At 35.6% G+C, this 15518-nt stretch overlaps 1 protein-coding gene across 31 annotated transcripts in view; it reads left to right on the top strand.

The window, feature by feature from the left end:
* The window catches only part of PARD3 (par-3 family cell polarity regulator), a 712145-nt gene that overhangs the window by 443548 nt on the left and 253079 nt on the right, over positions 1–15518 (top strand). For 16 of the 31 annotated variants that reach the window (XM_063638016.1, XM_055275119.2, XM_063638014.1 and 13 more), the window contains 2 exons: positions 745–884; positions 3820–3948. In XM_063638016.1, coding sequence (XP_063494086.1) covers positions 745–884; positions 3820–3948 — 269 coding nt within the window. Of the gene's footprint in view, positions 1–744; positions 885–3819; positions 3949–6320; positions 6360–15518 lie in introns of all 31 variants that reach the window. The other 15 variants (XM_063638015.1, XM_055275115.2, XM_055275113.2 and 12 more) reach the window with 1 other exon arrangement.

Genomic DNA, 15518 nt, shown 5'->3' with positions numbered 1-15518 from the left:
TCTGTGAATCATCAGAGTAATTTATAAATGCGTCATTAATTTAGTACCTTTAAACATAATATGATCCCCAGATTTGGTAGCCATGATCTGAGATGGAGTCTTCACTGAGTAATTTGCCTTTTTTGGGAGTTGGGAGTGGGGAAGGAAATATACATGGTAAGATTTAGGTGAATTAGAAGTGAACTAAGCAAAGATAATTTGGTTCATGGTTTATCCTCTTAGTAAACTGCTTTGAATAATTATGATTTGGGGAGGTTCCATTACCTCTATATAGAGATATCTCTCATTTCACTATTCTTTTCCATCTCCCTGGACATTTTCGTTTTCCTTGCTCATACCTCCTACCCTTCAAATTTGGATGTCATTATTGCACAATAATACTTGAGTTTTGAGGTACTGTGGGTCTTAACAGAAGTTTTTTTCTTTCTTCATGGAGTGAATTTCCTATTCAAAGATTTACGTTGATTTAAAAACTTTTAGCAGTCATATTTACATATTAACTTTCATCTGTCTTTGAGAAGATTGCTGTTTCTTCTTAGATTAATAACTGTTAATATGTAAACCATTTAAACCTTCCACAATTTAGTCTATTTTGAAAAATTTATTACAACTTTTAAAGTATTAGAAGAAATGTGGACCATTGTGAAAGTTACAAAATGTCAAGTTGAGGTTGAGTATACTAGTGCAATACACCTGCAAAATTCAAGATATCTCATTTTATTTCCTTACCCTTCACATACCTAGGTACAGAAGGTTTGGGATTCAGCATCACTTCCAGAGATGTAACTATAGGTGGCTCAGCTCCAATCTATGTGAAAAACATTCTCCCCCGGGGGGCGGCCATTCAGGATGGCCGACTTAAGGCAGGAGACAGACTTATAGAGGTAAGTGACTTCCCCAGCAGGATGTTCCCTAATTCTTGAAATGTTCCATTTCCAGGAGCCAACTTTTAAAAACATTTTCATAAAATATGAAATTCAATTATATACATTTTAGCGGAAGTATGCATCACAAAATGTGTTTCTGTTTTACGTTTAGATTTTCCATGTTATTTTATATATATATATTTTTAATTGTTAAAATTTTTTGTAGTGGCAGAGTCTTGCTATGTTGCCCCGGCTGGTCTTGAATTGCTGGCCTCAGGTGATCCTCCTGCCTCCTAGTGTGCTGAGATTACAGGTGTGAGCCATCGTGCCCAGCTCTTTTTTCCGTGTTATCTGATGAGAAATTATCTTTCCATTTATTTATTTATTTTTTTATGAGATGGAGTCTCACTCTGTTGCCCAGGCTAGAGTGCAGTGGCACAATCTCAGCTTACTGCAGCCTCCACCTTCTGGGTTTAAGTGATTCTCCTGCCTCTGCCCCCCTGGTAGCTGGGACTACAGGTGTGCACCTCCATGCCCGGCTAATTTTTGTATTTTTCATAGAGACAGGGTTTCACCACATTGGCCAGGCTGGCCTTGAACTCCTGCTTTGGCCTCCCAAAATGCTGGGATTACAGATGTCAGCCACCATGCCCAACCTCATTTAGTTTAGTTATAAATTTTTAGTTACTCAGATATTTGGTTTATGAGGTAACATTTTGTCATATAAAATGTCTGTAAGGTTACATTTTGAAATGGCTTTATATTTATGTCTGGCAATATGGAAATGTATTCAGAACAGAGACAGATGAAATAAATGAAAACAGTGTGTCTTGATAAGAGGAGCAAGGTAATCTTGAAATGGCAGCATGGAGAATAAATTGAGTCATAAGAGTCAAATGTCAGGAAAGAAAAGAAAAATCGTTTTTGAATTTTTTTTCTGTCTTATGAGTTTGGGTTCATTGGTATTTGAAGCTGCCTTGGAAATACATTAACATATATAATTTGTGTTTGTGTGATGATTTGCACATAAAAGAGAAAATTGAAAAATATGTTTTTAACCATTTTTCTTAGTTTTTTAAAAGAAAATATAGTCTGTATTTTTATTAGCAGATACTGCATTTCCTAATTAACTAGTATTCAAATATTAATGCTAAGGTAAACTTTTACCACACTATCCTTTTTTCTTATAGTTTCATATATGGTTTCTATCTCTCCAGATTGAGTTCTCCTAAAGAATTTTTGTAAAGTAGGGGAGGAGAGGGATACTGTCCGTATTTTTTTCCATGTCTACATTTGGAGCCTAGATCCTTTAAATTTTATTCCCACTGTTTTGGTCCTGTGCGTGTGACAACGTATGTTAAATAGGCACTGTTAGAAGCTAAATAACAGATGTTTGAGTACAAATTATGTTTAGGGTCCTGCTTCCTGAAAAAGCCACTTGTCTTGGGGGTATAAATTGAGTGGTACATTAGCCCACGTCTGCAGTCATAGCTTGTTTTATTTGTAAGAGTCTCCGCTGGGACTTGAATTCAGTCCTCCTGTCTTCTGAGTCCAAAAAAATATGTCTGTCCTTTTCTGGCTCTCTCCCTCTTTCTTTCTAAAGATAATTGCTTTATTATTGAGTCACTTTTTTCTTTTATCACATAATCGCTTTACTTTCAACATATTAGAAAAACCTTTTTTATTTTAAAGCAATGAGAAAGACCTGCAACCTGTATGTCTTTAGAGTTAGGCTTTATTTCCATAGCTGTCATCTTTGTCTTAAAATGGAAACTTCATTTCTGCATGCTTTAAGCCCAACCTTCTAGTATCTACAGTTGTAGCTATACAATATTGATACTTATGTGCATTTTCTCTGAGTGTCCAGATAATTAGAATCATACAAAGAAAAAAGTATCAAGTGACTTAATTGTCTAGATTTTTTTTCACTTTCTTTTGTTTGAGTACAAATTATGTTTAGGGTCCTGCTTCCTGAAAAGGCCGCTTGTCCTTGGGGTATAAATTGAGTGGTACGTTAGCCCATGTGTGCAGTCATAGCTTGTTTTATTTTGTAAGAGTCTCCACTGGAACTTGAATTCAGTCCTTCTGTCTGCAATTCCTTAATAGTAATACCTTGAGTTATATGAGGTTGATTTTTTTCAGAAGGGGAAATATTCTGAAATATATTTTAACTGCAATTTAGGTTATAAACTTATTTGCCTTGGACAAAATGTCTTTTTGTCTAAAGAGAAAAATGTAGAATACCTTTTAAAGAAAACATATGCTCTCATTTCTGTGGAGTATATAGTGCTTTCTGATAATGATGTTATACTTCCTGTTAGATAAAAGATTCCCTAAGAACAAGTTGTTTTAAATTTTTTTCCTGCTTGAATTTTCTCATAGCATTGAAAAAATTTCATTTGAAATATTGCTTCCCTGCTAAAAAATATTGTTTTGTAGTTGTGTTTCTTTAATGTTTACTTTTCAGAGGTAAAGTGTTTTATTTATATTTATCAGTAAAATTTCATTGAAAGTGAAAATACTGTACCAAAATATTTTTGGTGTGTTTTTATTACCCTTTATAAGAGCAACACCTTTTTATTTTGGTATAAGAAAACCTATGATGCACAAGGCTATCAAAATATCTCTGTTCTAAGCCAGTAAGTTTTGTGTTAACTTGACATTTTTGAAATATTTATTACTTGGTACTTGTCAGTGCCCTGGTGATTGTCACTTTGGGTTTAATGATGAACACTAAAAGATTGACCACTTCCTCTCTTACTTCTAGATATCTGGTCCTAGTTTCTTTATTAGTCACAAAAGCTTAGTGGTTCCCAGATCATGGCAGAATTGTGCATGAAATGAGTTATGTTCCATAGCAGGTATGGCTAGTCCTGGAGTGTGTGTGTGTGTTTTTTTTTCCTGTTGTTTCCACAGGATTACAGCTGAAAACTTTTGTTTTGTTTTGTTTTAGGTAAATGGAGTAGACTTAGTGGGCAAATCCCAAGAGGAAGTTGTTTCCCTGTTGAGAAGCACTAAGATGGAAGGAACTGTGAGCCTTCTGGTCTTTCGCCAGGAAGACGCCTTCCACCCAAGGGAACTGGTGTGTAAATTTATAGTAGATGAAAGATTTCTGATATGCAGCAGCCAGGGGTCTGGGTTAGTTGCCTAATGGCAAATGTTTATTGAGACATTTTCCAAGGAGTTTCTAGATCTTATATTTCTTTCAGCCCTCACTGAATACAAACATTCTTTTCTCTAATACTCCCTTAGTTTCAGAAATGGATATCCTCAGTAATGAATGGAGAGGTACTTAAACATCAGACTGTAGGGATATTTTCAAGGGCATCAAATGTTCATCACTGTACACCCTCAGATGTACTGACTGAATACAGAGACGCCGATTATTTCAGAACTGTCACTCCACAGACTGTTGCTGAAAGCTTGCCATCTTCCACACTGCATATGACAAATTTTCATATTTCACATTTTCATAGTACATGTCAGTAAGCCAAATAGATGCTTGCTTCCTTACTGTTGTATGAAAAGGAATACCTTTTTAAAAAAATTATTATTAAAAATAAAAAGACCTAAGTGGCAATAAGCCTTATGGCTATTAATTATACAAATATAGATCATGTTATTTAGGATGACATAAATGAAGGAAATGAAAAGGCATTTACAACTTCTGCAACCTATCTCCTTCACTTTCCATACATACATTAATACATCTGAGTATTTACATGGTATTGGTGTGAATGAAATAAATGTCTTAAATGTACATAGTTCTGAGTGTTTTTCTGCAAAAGTGCTAGGTTTCATTTATATATAAAAATGACATAATTGGAGGAGTTGCCTTTGTCTTTTGATGTGGTAAGAAAATTGTTTTATTTCAAGTACAAGTGGTATTTTAAATATTTCAAAACAGATTCTACTTGGATCATTTTGGAATACATCTTTTTCATCTAGCTCTTAGCTCTAAACAAAAATTAATTTGTATAATCTAGAGTGACAAGGTTTTAGGAATGAGGTTTCCAAATTTATCATATAGCCCAAATTCTCTTAAGTTATGTCTTCAAGTATGGATGTTATGATAAAATTTATATTTTATTATAAATACAATAACTATATTTTATTCTCTATATAAACTATGTATTTCTATAAATATTATAAATGAAAGTAAATTTTAGTCATAATATCTTATCCCCTGGTTACACACAGGTCTTAAAACTTAATGTGGATTTTGTGGAAATTTCAGACTGTGATAGGGTTGAAAAGTGAACACTTTTGTTTTAAGTAGATTTTGAATAAATTATGAAAACTTCTTTATATTTAAAAATGTTTAATGCATTATTTCTCAATTTAAATTCAGTTTTTCGTTTTCCCCCCACTGTTATCCAATTTTGTGCTTAAAATGCCACCTGATCCTAAATCTGGAGATGTCTCTATTAAATTGTAAATGAGCACTTAAAAAAAAAACAACTAGCTTTCCATGTGATTTGCTGAAGCTTTAATTCTTCCTCAGTGTCTCGGAGTGCACTAGTTAGCATTATTAGATTGCCAAAGCTTAGGCACTGCTCTTAAGCAGGCTTTTCCAGAGTTAGTGCCAGCATATAGCCAGCTTAAGGTTATTCAGGTTCTTCTTGTCCAATTTTGATCTTCCAGGCTTCTGTTTTTCCCTTCTGCTACCTACTTTTTTTTTTTTCTTGGTTATGTAATTTATTGCTTGTGAGCTTTTCATTAAGGAGTACGCCAGTAGGCCGTCAGTCTATTATGCATGTTGCAGCTGCTTTTCAAAATTTAAGAGAATAAAATCCTGAAAATTTAAAGGGAAGGGGCATTTAAAAATAATCTTGAATCCAGTAGACATAACTATTTTCCTCTGTTTGGGGTGTCTGTGTTTAAATTCTGTGTGTCTAAATCTAAATACTTTTATCAATCGGTGCCTTTTTTTTTTTTTTATAAATCATCCTTGTAAGTTCCTAGGTAATTAAGGCAAATCAACATTATATGAAAAAAAACCACATTTATTTCCTGTGCAACATTTTAAAGTATAAAGCTGTGGTTCAGACTGTGGTTCAAACTGTTATTATCTGGTCTAGCTATCAAATGATTCTGTACATTAAAACTTTGATTTGATTGGGAAAATGTTAAAGCAAAATTAGAAACAGTGCCATGATTAGAAAAGCAGTTTGGTGAGACTTGTTTTCCTCCAGATAATAAATTCATGATGTACTGTGAATGAGCAAGTAAAAATGTATATCTAGAAAAATTTCTTAAAACACACACATAAACACACACATCAGCAAAAGGTTGGAAGACAGAGCATTACATCAGCCATCATATAACTACCTTTTATATATTTTGTGGATTTTAAGAATCAACAAAATTTTCTTTAAAATAAATCATTGTGTCCCTATGTGTTGAAGATGGCTTTGGTCAGTCTGTATTTATGTTTTTCTTCAATTCTTCTAGAATGCAGAGCCAAGCCAGATGCAGATTCCAAAAGAAACGGTAAGAGCTTTGTCTTTTGAAGGATGCAGAGATGTTGGAAAGATACATGGAACTAACTTCTTACTAATTTAACATGAAGTTACTTGTCCTGCCTTTTCCTGGCTCATAATATTTAATACATGGGTTTATTAAGTGCCAAAACGGTCTTATTTTAAGGTGACTTATTGTTACCACCCCAAATGGAGTATATTTTGTGATTAATTTTGGTCAGATAGATGCAAAAAAGAGAGAGACTTCCTATTCACTTGCATAATGAGGACCAAAGCTTAGTTGTTTGGCATATATGCAAAGTATTTCATGAGTTGTGAAATGCTAAATTATAAATGGCCACAAAATGGAAAGAAAAGTTAAAAAACTTGATTCAGTCATGGAAAAAAAGGGAGGGCTAAGAGAATACAGTAAAAAAAGTATACACAGGAAAATTAAAGTGATGTGTCAGTATTAGGCTAAGCATAGTTGTTAGAATAACTATAAAAGAGATAATTTAACAAAGGTTAAGGACTCACAGCTCACATTAAAATGCAAACATAGTTGCATCCTGTTAGGAAAACAAGTCCTGAGACAGACTGGGAATAAAAGAGTAAGCTTAGTTCCAGCAGGCAGAACTAACACAATAAAAGGAAGGATTGCCCTATCAGTCTCTGTGATGATGTGCTATATGGGAGTAAAAAGGGCATTTTATATTGACATGGTAGAAATTCTAATAATCAGGATCTTTTTTCCTTTTTACATCAAACAACATAGCACAAAAACATTCATTCTCAAACTATTGTAAATGGAAAATTTAGCAAAGTCATTTCCATAGTAGGTAATGTCAGTATCTATGTCCCTTTCCAAAAATTTTTACATTGTTGACTAAAAAAAGTAAGAATATAAAGAATTTAAATAACATAATAAGAAGGTTTCATTTTCTGTACAGCTTTATAAACAGACAACTTTGAACTAATGTTATTTTTCAAATATTCCTTCTTTTTTTTTTTTGAGTCTAGAATCTCACCATATTTCATGGCTCACTGCAGCCTTGACCACCTGAGCTCAAGTGATCCTCCTATAAATATTCCACAATTCTAAAAACAGATGACAAATTACATCTTGGAGGAAAATCAGTAAACAACCTTGAGAATATTCCACATTAATAAGTATGTGTTGTAGACAATTCCTAGCTTTAATTTTTGGTTTATAAAATAAATAGGGCAATTATATCTAATCAAAATCACACTGGTATTTATGTGTTGGGGGTAGGTTAGACAAGGGGAAATTGGACAAATTGATTCTAAATAATAAAATGGGGTACAATAGCAATTTATACTACTCTTTGAAAAGACAATAATTGTGGCAGAGTATAATGTAAAGCTACAATACCTAAAACAGCATGGCATTGTTATGGGGTAAACAAATAGATCATTTAAACAGATTAAGGGTTACAGAAACTGACATGATGTGTATTGGTATGTGCATGTATGTTAAAGACGGCACTTCAAATTAGTGGCTTTAAAAGGATAGTTTACGTAGTGTTTATAACAATTGCCCATTTACTTAGAAAAATTAGCTTTTTCTCACCATATCTCAAAATAAATGGAAAAGATCTATAAAACAAAATAGATCCACAGTCATTTATACACACAGACACACACACACACCTTTTGTATCTGTACCATGAAATAGTTATAGAATAAATGCAAAAGGAGGAAGTATTTACAATGTGATCCTTAGGGGAAGAGCTATTCCTTTATGGTTTAGGATAAGTATCATAGAATATTTTGGAAAACACAATGACTTTGCACACAAACTAATCTATTAATGTCTGAGACAATCTGAGATGGAAAATGATGCTTTGAGTAGTAAAGATAGGGATGTTCTTTCAAAACATGTAGTCAGGGCCAGGTGCAGTGGCTCACACCTGTAATCCTAGCACTTTGGGAGGATCACTTGAGCCCAGGAGATTAAGACCAGTCTGGGCAACATAGCGAGACCTCATCTCTACCAAAAAGTTAAAAATAAACAACAACAAAAAACATGTAGTCAGTCGTGTTGAGGAAACTGATGATCGACTGTGAACTCCTCACTCACCAGAGGGAAAGAAGCATCTTTTGATGTGGTATTCTGTTAAGAAATGCAAGGTGCATTTCAGTTCAGTTCACAAGCTGTGTGTTTATGGTAGCATGACATGGAGATGGGGAGTCACCTAAAAAAGGAAGTCATATATACTTTTACATGTGTCTGACTTCTGGTTACACTTGGACTTTTTTTTCTAATACGAGCTTCCCAAACTAAGTTAAAAGTATAGTTTAAAATATTGTTTGTTTCTTAATTTTTTATGCGTGCTCTTACATCTATGCCTCTCTGTGCTCCAGGTATGCAGTATCATTTTGAGTTGTAAAAGGCTTAATATTAACATGATAATTTAAGAAATTGACAGGGGCACAGTCTCTGCCTTTCTACCTTTTGATGGCCAAGGATCTGTTTTAGGCTTTTTGAATATTGCTAATTCTTGGCACATAGTATTGCTCAAGGAAAACTCCATGATAGGCTTTTGCTGTTTTTACTAGTGTTTCTTAATGACTTGTTTTAGGTTCTAGGTCTGTGAAATCTTTGATTATCTATTTTGTCAATGCCTAGAAATGGGGAGGAGGGGAGCACTAATGATTTCACCACAAATCCAAGTCCAATGCTCACTTTCATTTTGGGCTTTCTCAGGGTTGATTTTGGAGCAAACCATGGTGTATCCACTTTAAACCACAGGAATGGTACCTGTGCATACAGTTATGATTCTTTTTCTTTTCCTGCAGGAGATATATTACTTCTGTCAGGAACTATATGTGATTTATACAGGCATACAAAAAATAGAAGACAGTTTCTTTCACCTCTAATGCTTAACACTGCTTATAACATTGCAGTCCTATCTATGACTGGCATTTATTCATCAGTTATTGTGTGAAAAAACTCTTTATGTGGATTATCTTATTTAATCTTTGCAATGTCCATGACTTAGTTCAGGCACGTCCAATATCTTGGCTTCCCTGGGACACATTGGAAGAAGAATTGTCTTGGGCCACACATAAAATACACTAACACTAATGATAGCAGATAAGCCAATAAATAAATAAATAAATAAATAAATCATAAAAATCTCATAATGTTTTAAGAAAGCTTAGGTAGGAATTTGTGTTGGGCCACATTCAAAGCCATCCTGGACCACATGCGGCCCACAGGTCTCAGGTTGGACAAGCTTGACTTAGTTGGCGATATTATCCTATTGAAAGGGGAGGAACAAAGAATTAACCTTAGGACACTCCACATCTTGGAGCCAGCCATAAACTCAGGTTGTCTGACACCAGAATCTGCAGGGCAGATTTTATTTCTCCTTAATATGACTTGGTATGTTGAGGGGAAAAAAAAAAAGCTAAGCTACATACATAGTTTCAGGTAATACACTATGAGTTCCATGTTGGGGGTTGATAAACTGTGATTGAATTTTTAAAAAAAAAATAAGTAATAAAGAAATCCAGGGTTAGATGCCGTCTCATTAGTCAAGATAGTGGGAAGAGATCTTGTTGATTTTTTTTTTTTTTTAACATTTTTCATGGATTGATAAGTAGGTTTTCCTAGAACACGTGTTTAGTACCATTGATTTCCATTAACTACTGCATGGACACTTCTGTCCTTTCTCAGCCCAGTGACCAGTTTTGCAAATACTTCTCCTGACTTGGGCTGCTCTTACCCTTTTTTTTTTTTTTTTTTTTTTTTTTGAGATAGAGTCTCGCTCTGTCTCCCCAGGCTGGAGTACAATAGTGCAATCTTGGCTCACTGCAAGCTCTGTCCCCTGGGTTCACACTATTCTCCTGCCTCAGCCTCCTGAGTAGCTGGGACTACAGGTGCCCGCCACCACGCCTGGCTAATTTTTTGTATTTTTGGTAGAGATGGGGTTTCACCGTGTTAGCCAGGATGGTCTCAATCTCCTGACCTCATGATCCACCCGCCTTGGCCTCCCAAAATGCTGGGATTACAGGCGTGAGCCACCACGCCCAGCCTGCTCTCACCTTCTTTGCCTGTTCATACGGACGCCAACTTCTAATCCTACTGACTTCTACCTATCTCATGAGGCTTACCCTAACCGGAACTAGTGTTCTCTCCCATTTTGTAGTTCTTTATCATATTTGTCTTTGTTCGTGTTTATTTGTAGAATGCATTTGTCTTGCTTTATTAATAAAGTTCACTGATCTCGGCTCACTGGAGCCTCTGCCTCCTGGGTTCACGTGATTCTTTTGCCTCAGCCTTTTGAGTAGTTGGGATTACAGGCATGCGTCACCAAGCCTGGCTAATTGTTTGTATTTTTAGTAAAATGGGGTTTCGCCATGTTGGCCAGGCTGGTCTCAAACTGACCTTCAGTGATCCACCCACCATGGCCTTCCAAAGTGCTGAGATTACAGGTTTGAGCCACCATGCCCAGCCACATGCTTAATGTTCAAGAATTCAAAATGCATTCTAGAAAGTGTTAGTGGGCTTTCCCTACAGAAACCACAGGGATACATTGGGGATTCTTTAGGAACTTTTTTGAAGGTCAGAAGCCATCTTGATAGGCTAACTTCAGAAAGATTAGAGTCTCAAATTAGAAATTTAATGAGCTAGGAATTAAGCATGGGCCTTATTAGGTTTATTTTGCTAACAGTTATATTAATAGATCTAGTGTAGGCTGCCATATTGTTGGTGTGTGTGTGTATGTGTGTGTGTGACCAAGTCTCACTCTGTTGCCCAGGCCGGAGTGCAGTGGCTCGATCTTGGCTCACTGCAACCTTCTCGCTCAGGCTTAAGCAATTCTCCTGCCTCAGCCTCCCAAGTAGCTGGGATTACAGGCACCCCCCACCATGCCTGGCTAATTTTTGTGTTTTTTTTTTTTAAGTAGAGACGGGGTTTCACCATATTGGCCAGGCTGATCTTGAACTCTTGACCTCAAGTGATCTGTCTACCTTGGCCTCCCAAGGTGCTGGGATTATAGGCATGAGCCACCTTGCCCTGCCTAGGCTGCCATATTGATCTACTGTAAGTTGAGGAAACAGTTGAGTCAGACAAAGTGAAGAGAAACCTCAAAGAGGAGTGAATCTGTGAGCCATTATAATCCTCTTAATCCAAAAGTGTATAGATTCTTTGTGATAAACTCATCGTCAAATACTTCTTTAGGCCTATAATGCAAATTAATTTTAATATTCTTGAGAACATACATGGAAGTATACAAAACTCTAGATTTTTGTTGAAGATTTATACTGACATACAGTAATCATATGTTGACCTCAATAGTTTGATTTTTAGCAGCAAATGTTGCTGTTGTCACAACTAAATTTTATAAAATGTGTGCCACTTCTGGTGCCTTAAATGTTGATTCAGACTTATTTTAAAACAATCTTATTCCAAAATTGGAATTGAATGATGTTTTCATGATCTTACAGAAACGGTAATGATTATGGATAGTGAATACCTGCAGCAGTTTTTACGGAATTCATTTGAGATGGCTTACTATTATTATATTAATATGGCCATTTTTTAATGTTGGGTGTGTTTTCCCTTCGGGAATACATCTTAGTTTTTGTTTAATTGTAGCACTTTGCAACATAGTGATAAAATTGATAATATCTTTATGATTTATTATATGATCTTTTTGCTGTTGGAGTCTTAAGTTATAATAAAGATGGTTTTAGATACAGCAAAACTATTGTGGCTTAATTACTGTATGTAATTTTTATTCTGAACTGTTAGACTTTTAGAAAAGTTTCAAGAATAGTACCAAGAACTCTACAAAGAATTCTTTATCCACATTCCTCAATTGTTAATATTTTACCACATTTGCTACATAATTTTCTTCCCTCCTCCCCGTCTTCCTTCCTCTACCTATTCTTCCTCTTTCCCTTCCCCATATAATATTTTTTATTTTTTTTGAGAAAGATTCTTATTCTGTTGCCCAACCTGGAGTGCAGTGGCATGATCTCAGTTCACTGCAACCTCCGCCTCCTGGGTTCAAGCAGTTCTCCCGCCTCAGCCTCCCATGTAGCTGGGATTACAGGCGCCCGCCACTACACCTGGCTAATTTTTGAATTTTTGTATTTTTAGTAGAAACGGGGTTTCACCCTGTTGGCCAGGCTGATCTCGAACTCCTGACCTCAAGTGATCCTCCTGCCTCGGCCTCCCAAAGTGCTGGGGTTACAGGCGTGAGCCACTGTGTCTGGCCCCCATATAATATTTTTGTGATTAATTATAGACATATTTTCTCTTTATCCCTGAGTACTTGAGTGTATTTATCCTAAGAAGGAGGACATTTTCGTTCTTTTTTCTTTTTCTTTTTTTTTTTTTAAGACAGAATCTCATTCTGTTGCTCAGGCTGGAGTGCAGTGGTGCTATCTCGCATCACTGCAATCTCTGCCTCCCTGGTTCAAGTGATTCTCCTGCCTCAGCCTGCCGAGTAGCTGGGATTACAGGCATGTGCCAACACACACAGCTAATTTTTGTATTTTTAGCAGAGACGGGGTTTCACCATGTTGGCCATGATGGTCTTGATCTCCTGACCTCGTGATCTGCCCGCCTCAGCCTCCCAAAGTGCTGGGATTACAGGCGTGAGCCACTGCGCCTGGCCAGAAGGAGGACATTTTCTTATGTAACTGTGTTATAGTTACAAAAATGATTAAATTGATTGTATTATCAGTTGTCCCAATTAATGTTCTTTATATCATAAATGAATGAGAGAATGAATGAATTACAAGTATGAATAGAATTTGGTCCTGTTTCCAATTCAGGATCATGTATGACACTTAGTTCTCATGGCTCGTTAATCTCCTTTAACCTATTATGTTTGTTAATATTTTCTCAAGAACAAATTACTCCAAGCAAATTTTTAATTTTTGAAGGGGCAGATTACTTTGAGAATGTCCCTCAATTTGAGTTTGTCTGATGTTTCTTTGATTGGGTGAGTATTTTGGGGGTTAACATTAGAGATTAATAATTGTGCAAAACGTTTTTTCCTCAGCATTATTTTACCAAGCAAAAAATTTAAAAGTCTTTCAAAATGTATTTGGCATCTACCATTCGAATTAGAAAAGAGCATTATAAAGCCAGATATGACATCTGAACTTTACTTATAAGAATAATGAACTTTATAATATCAGCACAAATAACATACAGAAATGTTCATCTCACATATGGGTTAAATTAAAATGGGGAACTTAAGGAAATTTTGGAGTCTGATTGGAGGGTTATTCTTTTATTAAGAGGTTTATCATGGTTCTTAAATTTAAGAGCCATGATAATTTCTCCATTTAAAAAATCCTTCTGTTAGTTAAAAATATAAATGGTTGTTCATATTGTCTCAGATACCTACCTGCATATTATTGAATCTCTGTTTGTTTAATAAGTATATTCTCTCTCTAATGTCTGTGAAAATTTCTGTTCTCCATGACGCTATGATGGTCTGCTGTCATGGCATGGTTGTTTTTTTAGAGCTGTCCTAAGGTGCTCATTCATAGCCCATCTTTGTCCCCAGCAGCAGCCCCTGCCCATCATATACAGGTGCCCCTCAATTTATGATGGGGTTACTTCCCCATAAATTTGTCAGTAAACCCACTGTATGTTGAAAATATTGTTATGATGAAAATGCAGTTATTCTCCCAATCTACAACGCTGTAACCCAGCCTAGCCTACCTCATGTGCTCAGAAGGTTTACCTTAGCCTTCAGTTGGGCAAAATAATTAACACAAAGTTATTTTACAATAAAGTGTTGAATATCTTATCTAATTTCTGGGATACTGTACTGAAAGTGAACAACAGAATGGTTTCATGGGCACCATCAAAAGTGGAAAAATCATTAAGTCGAAACATTGTAAGTTGTGGACCATCTGTATAACCCTCTACTAATTTCCCCTCCCCCATGCAGTGCTTTTAGAGGAAGCAGAATTAAAGAAATGTATACAATGGATTTTTTGTATTGTAAAGATAATGCATATCAACTGTAGAAAATTCAGTCATGTGTAGAAGAAAATTAAAATCACTTATAATTCTGTGACTTCAGTATCATCATTTTAATATATATATATATATATATTTTATATTTCTGTCTGTGAGCCTAGCCAAAGATAATATATTTTTTTAAATGATTTTCTTGGTCTGGCGTGGTGGCTCATGCCTGTCATCCCAGCACTTTGGGAGGCCAAGGCAGGCGGGTCACCTGAGGTCAGGAGTTTGAGACCAGCCTGACCAAAATGGCGAAACCCTGTCTCTACTAAAAATATAAAAATTAGCCAGGTATAGTGGCATACACCTGTAGTCCCAATTGCTTGGGAGGCTGAGGCAGGACAATTGCTTGAACCTGGGAAGTGAGACTGCAGTGAGTTAAGATCATACCACTGCACTTCAGCCTGGGCAACAGAGCGAGACTCCATCTCAGAAAAAATAAATAAATAAAAAGATGTTCTTGTCTACCTATTTAATATGTATCATGTCCCAGCCACATATCCTATTGTTGTTAGTAAATGTCATGCCCCAGGCACGAGTGAAGACTGACATAAATTCCTACCTTGAGAAACTTCTAGTGATCTTTGAAGGCAGACATTAATTCATAAAAATATGTTGTGGAGGTTTTTGATGGGTGTACTGGAAGTTATGAAAGTCCAAAGGGTAAAACTCAATTTCTTAGTCACGAATACTTTCTTGTCTTACATAATGTTTTGCTAAGACACTTTATTAGCTGAATGGCGTTCCATTGTGTAGGTATATCTTAATTTTCCTAACTTACTGTCATACATGTCAATTTTTAGCTATCGTAATTAAAACAATATCCTCACAGTTAAATCTTGGTACATGATCACAACTATTTTTGTGGGCCATATCACTAAAAGTAATATTTCTAGCTTACGAAAAAGGCAAATTGTAGAAGGTTTAGATAAGCATTGTCAAATTGGTTTCCATAAATATTGTACCATTTTTTTACATTCACCAGCAGTGCAAGAACATGCCCATTTCACCACACCTTCTACAGTATTAAATATCATTATTTTTATTTATTTTTAAATGTTCTATGGCATAGCAGTATTTGTTGGATATCATTAATTTAAAGAAAATATATGGAGCAATTTGATAACCTTTGATTGATTTGCGAGTAAGATTGAACCTTGTACTTGG

The sequence above is a fragment of the Symphalangus syndactylus genome, chromosome 4 (genome assembly GCF_028878055.3).
Source record: "Symphalangus syndactylus isolate Jambi chromosome 4, NHGRI_mSymSyn1-v2.1_pri, whole genome shotgun sequence".
NCBI lineage: Eukaryota > Metazoa > Chordata > Mammalia > Primates > Hylobatidae > Symphalangus > Symphalangus syndactylus.
Note: the sequence above shows the minus strand (reverse complement) of the source record. Positions and strands in the feature narration are given on the sequence as shown.